The sequence below is a fragment of the Onychostruthus taczanowskii genome, unplaced genomic scaffold (assembly GCF_017590055.1).
Source record: "Onychostruthus taczanowskii isolate IOZ18803 unplaced genomic scaffold, ASM1759005v1 scaffold5, whole genome shotgun sequence".
Lineage (NCBI taxonomy): Eukaryota > Metazoa > Chordata > Aves > Passeriformes > Passeridae > Onychostruthus > Onychostruthus taczanowskii.
In genome coordinates, this window is record NW_024502568.1 from 3,766,338 (window position 1) to 3,782,698 (window position 16,361).

Consider the following 16,361-nt stretch of genomic DNA (forward strand, 5'->3'; position numbering starts at 1 on the left):
CGGGAGTTTGAATCCCGCGGCTCCGGGCCGTCACTTCCGGCGTTTCCGGATGGTGCCCGTGGGGCGGTGGCGGCAGGGGCGGTGTCCCCTGGTGTCACCGCCCTCTCGTGTCACCGCCCGGCCGGTGCAGTCCCTGCCCGGGGCTCCCCGCCGCCTGTGAGCGGCGCTGCTTGGCCAGCGGCGGGTGCCGGCGGGTGGAGCTCGGGTCGAGTCTGCAGGGCCCCCTCAGTGCTGTCTCTGACGTGTCTGTGTCCTCGTTCCTCCCTGAACACGCAGGGTTTTTCTTCAGAAATTCTCTCCATCTACCCCAAACGTAATAATTTTAGAAATTACAACGTAAGCTAGGATAGGTCTCATGTGACCCTGTAAAAACCAGGCTGAACTGCTCTCACTTGCTCCCTGGTGCTGCTTCCCCTCTCCTCTCTCCCTGGGGACGCGGGGACACGTGTGGCAGTGGCAGCGGGAACCTCTCGGGTTTTTGCTTCTGCTGACAGCTGAGAAGAACTAACTGAGCACAGGGGAGCTCAGAGCTCTTGTGCTTGTCATGTAGGTGCTACCCCGTTCACGTTACCGCAGTGTTTGTGCACGTGTTTAAGACAAAACATTTATATGCCTCCAAACTATACAGACAGTCTTGTCACTCTTAATTTCTTCTTTTTTTTTTTTTTTTTACACGCATTTCCTTGATACTTTTTAATTTTTAGTCATGGATACATATTTCGATAATTCTACTATAAATCTACTATCTCCAGGATGTTCCATGAGGAAGCTGCAGTGTCGTTCCGGAATACAACAGGAGAGGGAGGACTTGCACTGTTTTTTGGGATCGTCGCCAGTTTCTGACTGGGCTGGCACGGAGAAAAACCAAAAGCATTTGCGAGCGATGAAGTTCTAAAAATTAGGGGGGGGGGGGGGGAAATAATTGTGGAATTTCATACCTTGGTATACCGAGAGGCAGATGTAGTTTAGATCGAGTTCTAGAGTCGTGCTTAATGTTCCTGTCGCTTAACGCTTATTCTAGCCTTGGTTTCTGACCAAAGATTTATCAGTTTAAGAGTAAAAGCAGCAGCCAGAAACCTGAGTTTTTGCAGTGTGCCTTTCTTTGCAGGATTTCACTAGCGAGAGCTCTTTCTGTGCAGCATGACAAGCTGGTGTCAATTTACAGGAGTGGTTTTTTTCCCAGGGCTTTGAGCGGCTAGTCCGTCATAGATCCACCCATAGACCTCCTTTGCTGTAAACCAGTAATTCCCTGCCTCCTCTTCCTGCTAGCGTTTCAGTCCAGAAGTTAAGGACTGTGAAACTGAAGATTTAATGCCTTCGGTATTAGTCAACATTTAGACAAAAAGGAAGCAATGCTTCGGGTGATTGTGGAATCTGCTACCAATATCCCTAAAACCAAGTTTGGGAAACCAGATCCTATCGTTTCTGTTATTTTTAAAGGTAAGCAAAACTGTCATAAATGTAGCCAGGGAAGAAGTTTTGTAAAGGATAGTGCCCTTTGTAAGTATCTGAAAATCTGGGAAATCGTGTTTTCCTGGAATTACATCTGATGTAATTTTGGGGAAGACTTTTTAATTAGAGACAGGAGTTACCTGAATGAAGTTTGAACTGGGTGGAGTGCATTGGTCTGTTCTGAGCAGCTGTGCTTCTGTTTCAGGATCCACATTTTACAAGTTTTTCCAAAGGATTAACCTGTTGCTTTAAAAACAAATCTAATTGCATAAATGAACCCACTTTTAATTCTGATATTGAAGATTACCTTGTTTTCCATCTGAAAAATCATTCCTGTCTTGATTACTTTGAACAGGCACTGCTCACTGTCACACACATACCATAAAAATGTGATTTATTGTTGTTACAAGTAGTATACTGAAAAACAGTAGTACTATTTCGGAAGGTGTTTGATTTTGTTTTAGTTTGGTTTGGTGGAGGTTTTTTTTTCTTTTGTTGGTTTTTGGGTTTTTTTTTTTTTCACAAACTGAATCACACATCAAAATTTTGCCTGTTGAGATTATTTAATTACAAGATTTTGGAAGAAAACTGTATTTTTCACTTTTATTGCTCATCAGTTATATATGGGAGAAGGAAAAGACTATGATGAAATTAGCATTTATATGTAAAGCTAAGTATGTTTTAGAGTGTACTTTACCTGTTGCCAACATTACCTCACTTGGCTGTACTAGAGGAACTTGATTTCTAGTATTGATTTATTTTTAAGGTGCCAAAACCTTTAAGCAATTTTGGATCATGTAATACATCAAACCAAACTGTGACAAACAGGTGTCTTATCTCCTGGTGACCTGGTTTCCTAACTGTGCACTGAAATCCAGATGGTATTTTAAAGTGTGAAAAATCCTTGCATGAGTTTGTCACCTTTAGAAACCAAATCTGAAATCATGACAGCTGTAGGCTGAAAAAGGACGAGGCACTGCACATGCAGAATCTTAACTTTCAAAGTAACAAGTTTTCAGATACATTTATTTCAGCATCAGAAAGATGTGAAATCATTCCATTTCCTTTAGTTTCTTCCTTTTTTCCAAGGTTTTTTTTTTTTTTTTTTTTTTTGGTTTGTTTTGGGTTTGTTTTTGTTTTTTTTTTACCACCCTGTGTGTTAGAACAAGTGGCAGAGTCTGTCTCAGTAGCTTTTGGAACTTCATAATTCTTAAAATGTGATTTTAGTTGCCCTGAAAAAGTGAATATACTGTCATTTCTCTGGTTTGTTTCACATTCTGCTACTTCTTAAGTATCCATTTTCTCTTTCCAGTTCCTTGTCTCTCTTTGCTTTCCTGCCAGTTTTGCCTTTCTGTGTTGCCTCTGTTCCTGCAGTTTCAGACTCCAGAGGTGGTTTATGCCTTCCCTTCTTTATGCTTAAGTGTCTGTTTAATCCCCTCCTTGTAAACTTTTCTTCTGTGTGCTCTAATGCAGTTCACTTTTGCCTAGTAAATAGAAGTTACAGATTTTTTTTTTCTTCATGCTTGATTTGTTTTTCAGTCCTTCAGTTATACAGTTACACAGGAATTGGACAACAGAATGAAATGAATGAATTTCTATTTATCCTTTATGTACTAGAATTGGGATTTTTAATGTTCCCAAACATGCTTAACCAGTGTCAGCTTCATAATTGTGTCACGTTTTTAGTGGGGATATTTAATTTCTCATTATCCTGCCACTTCTATTTATGTGATTTTACTACATACCAACAGTCTGATTTTTTGCTTCCTGTCCAGAGTGATTCAAATGGGACAGAAAATACCAGGCTTTTACCAGCTATTAAGAGCTCTGATTTAATTTGTAAGTGGAGTGCCTGGTTACCAAGTGCAAGGACAGAGTCATATCTAAAATGTGTTTGACTTCTAGCTGTTTGTGTTTATAGATTTTTTTATATACACTGCTGGTTCCCCCCTCACCCTGTTAATGTGTAGAGATAGGAAACCAGTCTTATTTTGGGAAGAATATGTCAAAGGCCATTAATCTTTAACTTTAGTCCCTACCCAGAGAAAATCCTGGGGGACATAAAAAGCACATTTGGGAGTGCTTGTTCTAGACTGGGAAAAACTTAGGCATTTGCAGGACTGTGGCCATGGTCGTGCAGGACATTTTCATGTTCTTGTTTGACTCTGGAGTATTCTTGGTGAAGTCTTAGTGAACAGCACTCGTTTGACAGAAAATTGCTGTGAAGTTGGCATTTCATTAGAACAGTATTTGGTCAAATTTTAATTTACAGGGCCTTTGCTGATGTCAGGTTCAATAAATTTAAACCTCCCATGGAAACACAGTCTTTCAATCTCAGACCTTTACAGCCATGCTGTGAAGAGAAAACTCATGGTCCTGCAACTGTTAGTATGAAAGGTCTGCAAATGTTTTATATGTTAAGACATGCTAGTTAATATGTTTCATCTATGAATAGAGTAGATTTAATCCCGTTTTTTTAACTAAGCGGTTACAGAGTAGGCAGTTAATATAATTGTTACAGTGATATATATTAGCTGCATATTAGGAGGAAATAGGCAGCTGTTTCAGTTCTGATATAGCAGAGAAGTTTTGTGCAAGCATTTCCCTTTTTTTTTTTAACACATTTATGTCCAGTCCAATGGGATGGAACTTTTATTTACTTTAAGGAAAGCTCACAGTTCAAAGAGAACTACACCCTGAGAGTAAACGAATATCGCTATCTGGAACTGGGTGCTGTTCTTGCAGAATGCCGAGTTTTTCCTCAACATGAGACAATTCATTGGTCAAATTAATGTAAAAAACTGTTGCCACTTGCTAAATTACCACTAGGTGATGATGATTGAATCAGTATAATCATTTTGGTTTGTTAGATTCTCGTCTCAGTGTGTAAAAATTTATTCAATTGCTTGTATGTGCAGTCAATGCTAGGATATTTAGTGTTTTGATCATTTGTTTTGGCTGCCTCATTCCACTTTATACAGTAAAAATGAAGGTAAAATGGCATTTAATTTGATTAATCCAACTTGATTCCATTTGTGCTTAATCTAAGAGCTTTTCAGCAGGCCTGAAGGCCTGTGATAGTTCAAAGCTATTTTCGTTTATATTTCAGTGTGTGGAAGAAAATAGTTTTAGAGTGTAATTATTCACTGGATTTAAATTTTCTGTTTTGCAGAGAGTTAAATTTGCTAAATTTAATTTCCAGGGTTTTGGAGGTCTGCCCATTTGATCCTGCAGTTGCTGCCATCATACAATCTTAATTCTCCTTTGACAAAAGTTTTCTGAGATACTTAGTTAACTGAAATGTGATACTGTCTTAAATCTTAGACTTAGGACTGTTGTAAAAGATAATGTTTGCTTGCTTCTGCTATTCCCCACCTGGTCATTATGATGAAAATACTAGTTATAATAGAAAAAAAATTAAGATGGGAACATAAAGTGTTTTGCTATGCTGTGATCTTTTTAATGATCAACAGTTGTTTAAACAGCTCATCTTAATTTTTTTTGGACTGAGCAATTAAATTCTTATTACAGTAATTTCCACCTGAGAATATTAACTAGCATGTTATAATATAAGGCAGTATGGTGCCTCCATCAAGATAAAGCAAATAGTGATTTCTTCTACAGTACCACAGTTACTGTAGTTAGTTTGTAAAGAAACTAGTATAGAGTGTTTTATCTGTATCCACTATAATTTCGTATTTCAAGGTAGGGCCACACAAAAAATGGTGACTGGCCCTATTGCACAAGTTATCCTGATGTGGTTTAGTCTTGGTTGCTATAGCTGCAATCATTACCAGCAGAGGAAAACAGCCTGAGGAGCTGAGACTTTTGTGGGCTCCTGGAATTACTGAGCAATCCACCTCACCCAGCTTGGCAACGGGGGTTTTTGATTGGAAGAAGAAAGAGCTTTGCCAAGAGCTTAAAAACAAATACCACCACCACCCAGTGCATTAAAATACCGATAAAAGTGTAATAAAAAGGAAGTCAGTAAAGAGATGGGAGTATATGCAAAGTATTTCCTTGAGGAATGAGAATGTTGTACTCTGACTAAAATTACAACTAAAACCCGAGCTGTGCTTCCCAGTGTTTTTTCATCCAGCTTTCACACAGATGCATAACAGAAACATGTTTGGGTTTTTTTTTTCCCCAGTGTAATCTAGAATATGCATATTAGTGGAAACATAAATCTTGCTTTTGTGAAAATGGATAATTCAGAGTGGAAAATGTAGCACCTTGTCAAGAGTTGTTTTGACCGTTGTTCATGCCAGGACTCACCTTACAGATTACATTTTAGATTTAGCAGGGATCAGAGGACTTTTATCCATTAGTTCCATCAGGATCAGGTTTGTAATTTACTTTACCCTCTTTACAAAATGTTCTTTTTTTCACTGGCAGTGGAAACATCTTTTCATCTCCCATCTTCTAGAGGGACTTGGAGTATCAGTGCCCAACCCCAGTTATTCTCAGATACCCAGTTTTGAAAATGCTTTGTCTCCTATTAGATAGTGTAAAGTTGAATTTCTCTCAGTAGCTTGGTAATTAGTGCTTTGTTCTGCAAAATGTCAGGCCACAGTATGGTGTGTTATGAAATCCTTTCCTTTGTCCTACAACGTGAGTCAATATCCTGTGTGAATTGTAGACAATTCCTGTTACACAAATGGGAGTCAGTTCTTGTAATTTGCAGCACGGGCTGATTTTTTCAGTACATCCCACTCTCATCCAATAAAAAGAGCCACCACAGTCATCAAGCCTGACCAGTGGGTATAGGAACTTGCCCATTTGGCATATCTTTACTCTTGCTTCCCAGGCTAAGTACAGTCATAACTTCAAATACCAAAATGCAATTATCTTTAGTGGAGTCTTTAAATATGTGGAATGTGTCTAAATCTTGGACTTCTTGTGGTGGTTGAGCATTTTGTAGATCAGCAGCTGCTTTACACCCTGTACTTAAATATGCTTGTTATCACTAATATATGCAATCTTTGTTTAAAGAGCTGTGTGTTTGTGCTCTTTTGTGCTTCTGAGTGTCAAAAGACTTGTCCTCCACTGGAGCTAGATATTGTGACTGAACAGGAAAAATAATGCCAAGCTATGTGTAATTTGCACCGTGTCCCACATTCTCACGATTTGTAGCTTGCCCAAGTGCAAATTTTACCATGAAGTATGGAAAATCTGTAATTTTTGTAATTTTTAGGCTACAGTAAGTTCAGCGAAATCATATCTACATATCCTCTGGAAACCATATTTTCAGGAAGGATTGCATTTCCTCTTACATACATGTGTATTTCTTCTAATATTTGCTCATTTAAACCAGACAGTGCTGACAGTGTAAGCATATCTCCCTACGATTTTTTTCCATGTGATTTTATTCCAGAGCTAAACATTCAAAAATATTTTGTAACTCAAATATGTAACACATTTTCTGTACTACTTTCAAAAGTAGTGCTTTACTACTATCACTTAGAGGTTACTGTTTGGTTTGATATCTCCAAGTCTTTTAGTCTGTCTTTTTTCATCATTATTGAAGGTGAAGCTAAGGGTCATAAAAGGTTGCGAAACCTAAATATTTATTTTGCTTTTGGAAATACAACTAGGTATGCTTAAACAAAATAAAAAGCCTCATGGGGACTTCTTGATTATAAAGCGTGCAACTTCTGGAAGGGGTAAAAAGAATTGGAACATTTGGTTTAAAGTTCAAGCCTTCTTTAGAAAAGTGAAAGGAAAAAATATTATATTTTTGTAGTGCTTTAGCAAAAACAATCATGCTTTGTTTGTATTTGCAGATGAAAAAAAGAAAACAAAGAAAATTGAAAATGAACTCAATCCTGTTTGGAATGAGGTAATTTTTGTTAAAATAAATCCTTGATCATTTTAAGACAATGCTTGCAAAGTGGTTAAGTCAGTTTTGACAGCTGAGCATGTTGTTGGAAAGGGGATCTAGTGCTCTGTGTTCTGTCACGGTGTTAGTAAGTGCAGGTGAATGGATTCCTCTTGCACCACATATTACAATTTATTAACAATGTGTTAATGTAAAATTAGATGGATAACTGATGAGTTTGTGGCCTGGTTTTGTTCCCACTTTTGATCAAAATGATCCTCAGCCGTTGTTTAGCCACGTCTATGGGAACATAATGGGATAATTTATTACGTACCAGGAAAGACCATACAGAATTTAAAGGAATTATGTATTGAAAGTCCTCATGGCTTATTTCTAGGCCCAGTCTTATGTTGCATCTTCAGTAATATTTTTCTTGGGGAAAATGTTTTCTTGGCAGTGTTTTTCACAACGATAAATGAAAGTTAAAGATTTTTCTTACATTTTGTAATTAGAATTATAAAGAAAGGGAACACACAAGTATTTGTTTAAATTCAATAGCAACTGAGTTCAGCCAATATTGGAGTGGATTAATATCAGATATTATGATTGACAAGACAATATGTATGTTAGTGTGAGGAAGTGGAACTGTAAAAGAAGTGATGGTTCACTATCAAGCAATTTAATTGTGGTATTGTTGCTAGTAATTAGCAAATCAAATACATGCCATGAGCATTTTTTATTTTACTTTCACAAATGTAAGCTGGATTTGGTCTCTCACTAAATGCAAAATTTATTTCTGAATAATTTTTTTGTATGTGCTACTCTGCTGTTACTTTTTACATAACTTGTCATTATAATTTAGGTTTGGTCCATTTTGGTTTTTTTCAGATTGTTGAATTTGACTTGAAAGGAATTGCTCTGGATAATTCATCTTCCCTGACAATTATTGTGAAGGATTTTGAAACAATTGGACAAAACAAGTATGTTCCTTCTTTCCCTCTCCCTACCCACTCCCACCCCAATATTAAACACAACTTTCAATGCTGAAGTACAGGGGGGAAATGGAACTGATAGCTGGTGCTTGCTGTGCTCTCTCTTTCTGTCAATGCCAAGTAGTGTTCTCAGTTGCTATTCTGAAAGGAAGTATGATCACATAATATTTTCTTCTTTTCATGGCAGATTTCATATGTCTTAGGCAAACATTCCTGTTTACTCATAGTAGCCCAATTCCATTGTTAGCTTTTCTTTACTACTCTCTGCCTCCTCCCAACATGTGGATTCTGGTTTTTACAATACTCGTAACAGCTCTGTCATAAAATCACTGTGAATCAAGCCAGTGCCCTCAGGTCTCTCATTCTTGAGATTCCTGCAAGTCAGTTAGGCAGGAATATATTGCATGCCTCTGACTTTAGGGAGATCTCAAAACTTGACATGGGAAAGCTTATCAGTAGTCAGAATTTTGTGATGGACTTTATAATGCATCAGAAAATAAAGTGATTATTTGAAGCACCTAAAATTTCACTCTACATAGGTTTCACTTTGTACATAGGTTTAAAGTTAAGCAGTCATGTGGTTGGTGTTCTTCAAATTGTATTTTAAAATATGATCTAGACTCATATTTGTAACTCTTAACCCCCAGCTTGTACAAATGCCTGTTTGTTTTGCTTGGGTTTATGCGCAGAAAGTTGTTCATACCAAAGCCAGAGTAACACCTTCAAAGTAATGCTCTTTGAAAATAGATCCTCAATAACATCCTCATATTTGCAATGTGTGATGAGTTTGGAAGGGATATTGGCAGGGAAACAGGATAAGGGGGTGGGAAGTGAGAAACACATGAGCAGGCATCCTGATTTTGACATGGTAATAGGAAATAGCATCTTGTAGTTCTTTTAAAGACACAAAGCACTGTAACAACAGAAGAGAACTGGTATTTATGAACATTCACATTTAGGTGAAAGGAGGGAATGTGGGATAAGTTTCTCACCTACCAACTGCATGTATGCATAACCTGTAGTTCTGTAGAGTTACTGATTCTATTTCCTGAGTTGGACAGAGATTTAGGACTACCATATCATAGATTTGCTACTTTTTCGTGGTATCCTCTTTTAATACTTAAGAAAAAGTCTGTAGTTAGATGCATGTGTGAAGTGCTGCAGCATTTCAAAACAGTGCTCAGTGGAAGAGTGTGCAAATAACACTCCCATGGTTTGTCTGCATGCTAGTTCAGGATTGGGAAGGTGGAACACAATGCCTATCTAAGGCCCTTACTATGGAGAGCTATTCTAATGTCAGTTTAAGAAACCCAGTGTTTGTTTCTGACATTCACAAATAGACCCATTAACTTGGGAGCTGTGTTAGGTGTCTAAGCTAAGTGGGATTTGAGTTGAAATAAACAATCTTCCCTTTAGAGATTCATGGTTTTATATATTCTATTTAAAAATCTAGATTTAATTTGGATTTAGTTTTTGAGTGTAAAGAGCATGTCTAGGGGCCTCTGTTGCCTGAGAATGAACAATGAGAAGACCCTACACCATGTCTTTAGCTCTATTTTCTTTCTTCTGGAGGAAAATATGCAGTGGGGATTGCTATTGTTATGTTCAAGGTACTGACAATTTTTGCTCAATTGTTCTGCTACTGCCTGTCTGTAGGCCAGAAGCAGAGCCTGTGTTTCTCATGTCAGCCTCCCTCTCTGGCTGCTCACTCACAAAGCTCCTGGCCAGCACACACTCTGCTGCTCCTTGCACTCTTAGTCCTGACTAATTGCAGACACCTGGTCTTTGCTCTGCCCAAGGGGTGACTACAGAACCTGTAGAGCAACAGAGCAGAAGATTGCAATGTAAGACGTGATTTGTTCCAGTTCCTAAAAGCTGATATAACTGTTCATCCAGTCTGGTTTTTGCTGGAGGAGGAGTACAGTGGATGTTATTCTGCTTTTGCACTGTGCCAAGGCACTGAACTCATTGCTTTGGCATGTTTCTGTAAATGAAGCCTGAAAGAACATTTGGATATTTTTCCATTTCTTTGTTTTCCAGTAGAGAAAATTTACTGCTTCATTTACAGGATCACTAAACTTTTGCAGATAGGTTAAAGAGTGCTCTTCATGGAGAAAAGTCACAATAATTGGAAAAGATAAATAAAGCAAACCACTGTATACAGACAGAACATCTCAGGAATAAACCAGAAGACTCGTATGAGTCATGCTTAGTTAGATTTTTCCAGCATAAAGATGTTTGAAAAGAGAACACATCTGTTTTCTGTTACATCTAATACTGTTAGTAGAAAGATTTCAAATTCTCAGAACACAAATCTTTCTGCAGTTAAAAAACTCCCAAAAACCTCACAGTAATGTCAGTTGTCCCTGTGAAGTTAGGAAAATGAGCTGGGATTATGTGTTTCCCCATGTCCTTTGTGTAGTTGGTAACCTAGTGAGACAGGAAAAACAGATTGGGCACACCCTTTGCTCTAACAGAAAAATGCAGCTACAAATGAGCAGTGCAGCAAATTATTTAGTCATTACTAAGGATTTCTCATAGTTAAATAATTTCCAGATTGTTTAAATCCTTCTACAGCTGTACCCTTTTGTGTGGATTCTTTTCCACATCAGTGTGACTGTACATAGTTGTAGGATTTCCTTGCACCCACTGGATGCAAGATCCAGTTTAAGATTCAGTTTTGTGCTTTTCTTCCTTGTTCAAAACAGTATCCATGTTTTATTTCTTTACTGAAGTTTGTTCTTGCAAAGAGTATTATCAAATAAGTAGAGGTTTTTCTTAATAAAAATAAAATAATTAAATAAATAAAGATAATTAAACATAGCAGGAATAACAGAGGGTGGGTGTTGGGTCTTGTAGCATACTTTATAATGAAATATACACACTGAGAAAGAAAGGTTGAATATAGTAATTATAACTGCAGTGTAGAATCAAGTTGCTCATAAGAATAATGAACATAAACCTCTGCCAAAATATACCCTTAAAAATAGATGAAAATAATTTAAATGCATGACTCTTCAGTAATTTAAACCTTGGGGCTTCCTGTAGAAATAGCATGTAAGCAGCTAGAGGACGTGATAGGCTAAAGAATTTAGTATGTATTGCTACCTTCAAACCAAGAGGAATAATAAAATGGTTGGTACTGTGAGTTAGTACTTCCTGATCCAGACATGGGTGTGAGGTTTCACTTCACTTGGTTACTTAGGCAGCTAACAGGAAGTGCTAACCACAGCACTAACGGATTAATTAGCTTTGGCACAAATGCAACTCAGTGTTTAGTAGTTGGTCATCAGTAGTTCATTGATTTCATGCTTATAAACTAGGTATTTTCCTTTGATCTGTGTGGGGAAGCTGTTGTAGGCCTGGTAAGGTTCAAAATCAGCTTCTGAATACGGATTTTGCATTTATTTTTTGTGTCGTCTGCAGTGGTAGACCAGAATGTTTAAACTGCTTACAGAACAGAGTTTTGTTGGTTTTTTTTACTCATACAAAACTGGAAAAGGTTAAGAGACTAAACTGATTGGGCATTATACCTGTGGAAGTCTGAGGGATGGTCAAAAAGGTACTGAAACATTTAAGAAAAAACACGAATTTGTTTTGGTCTTCTACTAAAACAGCTGATGAACGAAAGGTCAGAGGATGCCTGAAGCTATTCCAGTATCAGAACCTGTCCCACTTGATGGTGTCAAGAGACTAGTGTGATCTGGAATTGAATGGGCAAATGTTGATCTTCTCAGGCAAGAGGAAGAAAGCTGAAACAGGTCCAGCAAAGAACAATGTCCTGTGACAATGAACAGGCAGTAGAAAGTCTTTTCAGCTGTGCAGGAAGGAAAGGAGTCCTTGTCATTTTGTAAGTCATGGCTTCAGATGGAGATCACATACAATCCTGCCTGAAGGTAAAAAGACTTCAGAATTCAGAAGAACCCAGCAACTTCACAGTAGCCATGCAGAGAACTGGGGTCTAGTTGTCTGTCAGAGGGAAGTACAGGAGCAGACCTTGCAGCTAAAAAATCAATGAGCTGGTGATGGACATGATCTCCCAAGAGCTCCTGAGGTCTGACGTAGCTGACTTAGCCCAAAGATAGAGACCTGAGAGAAGCATGTCAGAAAAAAGGCTTTCTCTAAGACTTGTACAAAAGTGACCAAGATAATGAGACCTAAGGATGACTTTGAGGCATTCCGTGTCACGTTGGAATGTATTACTTCAGCCGTTGAGTAGCTGTATGATCAAAACCAGACTGGACATAGTCATGGGTAACCTGTTCTAGCTGACTAAGCTTGAGCAGAGGCAATGGACTAGATGATTATGAGTGATTCCTTCCAACCTCATCAGTTCTGTGCTTCTGATAAGGGAGGGGTGAAACATCCCAAATCCAGTGAGCAGGACAACTTTTGGAAAGGCAGAATAGTGCCCAAAGCTTAAAATTTAGCTAAAGTCTAGACGGTGACTAAGAGAGTTTATAGACTGAATATTAAATTTCTCAGTCTTGTTAGAGTGGAAAAAGACTGGAGACTGTTGTTGCCCAACCTGCTAAAGGAGGGGGAAATAAAGGCATGTAGATAGAGAGACAATGTATAGTGGCAGCTGGTTGCAAGCGAGAAGTCTATGTAACTGATTCCCTCTTCAGTCTGCTGAAGGTGATCACTATTTTAAAAATGGTTACTAGGTATTCAAATGTGTGAAGTTATCAATTGTACATGGCAGATGAGGATGTAGAAATGGAAATGTACAGGGGAAAATTTGAAAAGCACTGCAGGTGAATGGCAATTCTTGAGTTAATGTCACCAGAGAGGAGGGTGTGGTTGCTAAAACATTCATCCTGCTGATTTGAGGTTACTTTGGGTGGCTTCTGAATTGTTTTGAAATGGCTCCATAAGCTCCAGTAAGCTCATATCAAATCAAAAGGTCAAGTCTACATAAATTTTCTACAAATGTGCATAGGAAAATATTTTCTGTTCTCTTTTTTTCCTCTTCTATTGCACCTCAAAATATGTACGTTTCTGCAGCTGAACAGAAGTTGTAAAAATGTGATGTGTAAAACCTGGAAGGTTTATTTGGAGGAAATGGATGTTTTATACTTAGGTATTCTAATGTACTCTGAAAAAATTAATTTATGTTCTCATAACACAGTATGCAAGAGTAGCTATAACAGCACACTTGCTCCATGTCAAAAAATACCCTTGCACCTTTAGCTGCTCCATGAAAAAGCTCTGTAATTCAGGGGACCTTGGTTAGGTTCTTTGTATTCAGATCGTTTTTCTGCTTTGGCAACAAAGTTGGTATTTTATTTGTGACACATGATCTTTGAAATATTTACAGGATAAAATTTTCTTGGGTTTTTTTTCATTGAAAAAAAATCTCAGTTATTCCAGTAATCCACTTCAGTATGGGAGTAAACTGCTACTACATGCCAAGGGAATGAAATACAGTGCCAGGTATCATGAGACCAGTACCACACTAAGAAATTTTGCCAAAAAGTAGACTCTTGGGTTAAAAGTACATGCAATTTTCATCTTTCTGGGAGAGGGTGGGAGTGACAGATGCAGTCCCAAAGTAGGCAGAAGTAGCTCAAAAGAGTCTATCACATGTCAGATCTCCTTTGGTAGACTGCTCTAGAACCATTAGAAACATTCTGAGAATTTAGAAGGGAGAAGATGAACCTATTCCAAAATGCAGAATATGAGCAAGAAGATTAATTTTGTGATTCTCTAGTAAGCACATTTATTGCATTAGTTCTGTTTCACTGTTTTCATTACAAAGATGTGAATGTGTCTGGGTTTGTGTATTTTTCTGTGTAGTACAACAGCTGCTGTACCTAGTTTATGTTCACTGCTTGTCACTTGAGAGTTTGGAAATCTGTGTAGGGAAAGAAATTTTTATATTCTTTAACTTACCAATTAGAATTCAGTGGTAGAAATAAGTGACATTGCTGTTGAAAATTATACAGAAGATTATTTTCAAAAATATGTGAAAAATAATTTCATTTTTTAACCTCTTTTAGGTTAAAGCTGTGGCTGCCATAAAGAATACCAACACATTTGAATGTAATGAAACAGAAATTAAAAATTAGCAGTACGCAATCATTACATGGCATTTGCAATGGTCTTTTGTTGTACTTTTGAGTTTCCAAGTCATGGCTGGAGTTGCTTGGTTGACTAACAGATGCTAGCAAAAGAAAAATGGGAACTGCTGTTTGATGTATATTTGCATTCTAATCATGATTTTTATTTAATTTCAGATTAATTGGCAGTGCGTCTGTAGCACTTAAAGATCTTGTAGGTAACCAAAGCAGATCTTTTCCCTTCAAACTCATACCTCTGCTGAATGAAAGGGGACAAGAAACTGGAGTGAGTGACTTACATCTTCTTATTTTACTGTATTCTTGATCAAAATGCTCCAGCAACAGGGATAATATCAATTTAATTCTTGGAAATGTCTAGAAAAAGCTCCAGACAGAGGAAATTTATAACCAGAGATAAATAAGTCAATACTTCTTTTTTTTTTTTTTCTCTGTATATAGTATTTGTATGTATGTGTTATAAATATTATGGACACAGAGTATACATGGAAATCAGCCTGATGTTGACAAAGTGCATTTTGCAAGTACTGATGGAGTTGCCATATGCACCTTTTTGCCTTATGCTTTGTAACAGCTGCCTGTGTCAGAGCACATGGTCATGTGCATGTTCACTGCCAGCTCCCTTCAGAAAGTTACACAAGAACTTGCTTAACTTGATTTAGCACATGTTTAGATTTAAATGCTTATTAACTTAGTTATTAATTAAGTAGGTTTTGGAACCTGGGACCTTACTGTGTTTGTGCAGTGTAGCTATTAAGGCACTTCATGCTGCATTCTAGTGTACTCAGTCGTGAGAGACTCTAAGCATAATTTCAGTCTCTCAGCAGCTGCAGTTTAAAATCATGATTGGCTGGTCACAGGGTTGGGCTTTTTTTGCTGACTCCTCATGTTGCTCTGGCAACTAGTAATAATAATGGTTTGTTCAATAATCCAAAACCACAGTCAAGCACAAAAAAGACAATTCTATAATTAGAGTGGAAAATGACATCTTGTTTTTCTTCCAGGATGGAGATATGAACAAGCAATTAGAGAAGCCAGATAGGAAATTTTACTTATGGTTCAGACTTGTTCAGTTGTTGATGAGATAGTGGTATTTCTCTACTGCCTTTGTTTATCTGTCTGCAAATTTAGGATGTCACCTTGTCTGCCATGAATATTGTGGAACTAAAACTAACATTTGTAGAGCATCTTACATGCTTGTATTGTGACAGATTTTTCTAACTGTAAACACAGTGACTCCATTACTTAGATAATATTTTAGAACCTAGTCCATTAGCTGAAAATTGTGTAATCTTTATTGTTTGTATGTATATATAGCTTAGTAATAGTTTATTGATTTACTAGTAGCTGAAACTTCATAAAACTGCCGTGCCCATGAATAGTTAACTGTTCATGCACAGTGCTTGAACAACTTACTGCTTTAAATCAGCTGCTGTGAATACTGTGGGCTCCATAAAAAACTATTTTTCTACAGGCAACAATTGATTTGGTAGTAGGATATGAGCCACCAGCTGGACCTGCAAATCCAACTGATCCAGGAGGGACCAGTGCACAGGAAGGTATTTCATCCTTTTCTCTAAACCTTTTTGTTAAAAGCTCTAGGAGCTGTTTAAGGTAAGGCAAGAAGGTGATTCAGCAGCACTGTTCACCAGAAGCAAGCATGTCAAGACTGTTAGATAGTCATTTCAAAGAAGTTAAGGATGATTCAGAAGCTAAGAAAAAAATTGGCATTTCCTGACATAAAATGGATTTTAGCATAATTTTCTCTGTTTGTTTAAAAACTTTTCAAAATGGCTTTTGTTTAGGAAAGAAAGGTTTGTGAATACTCAAGGAAGTAGCAATTAACTGCTGCAATTCTAGGGCTAACCAAAAAGCAGAGCTGTTCCATCTATTACTTTCAATGTTAGGGAGCTTGGTGAAAAAATTTTCTTGATTAGTTAAACCCCTTTTCCCTTGTAGAACAATTAAGTTTTGGAAGACACTATTTTGTATTAGGTTGATATTTGACTAGGCAATTAA

General features: G+C 37.6%; 1 protein-coding gene across 4 annotated transcripts in view; it reads left to right on the forward strand.

Annotated features, from left to right (window-relative positions):
* Positions 1–1,264: 1,264 nt before the first annotated feature.
* MYOF (myoferlin) overlaps positions 1,265–16,361 on the forward strand; it is a 65,728-nt gene continuing 50,631 nt past the window's right edge. For all 4 annotated transcript variants that reach the window (XR_005953462.1, XR_005953463.1, XM_041415577.1 and 1 more), the window contains exons 1-5: positions 1,265–1,440; positions 7,236–7,291; positions 8,159–8,250; positions 14,502–14,610; positions 15,817–15,901. Coding sequence is in view for 2 of the 4 variants with exons in the window: in XM_041415577.1 (XP_041271511.1) it covers positions 1,353–1,440; positions 7,236–7,291; positions 8,159–8,250; positions 14,502–14,610; positions 15,817–15,901 (430 nt within the window). In the remaining 2 variants the exon portion in view is untranslated. The remainder of the gene's footprint in view (positions 1,441–7,235; positions 7,292–8,158; positions 8,251–14,501; positions 14,611–15,816; positions 15,902–16,361) is intronic.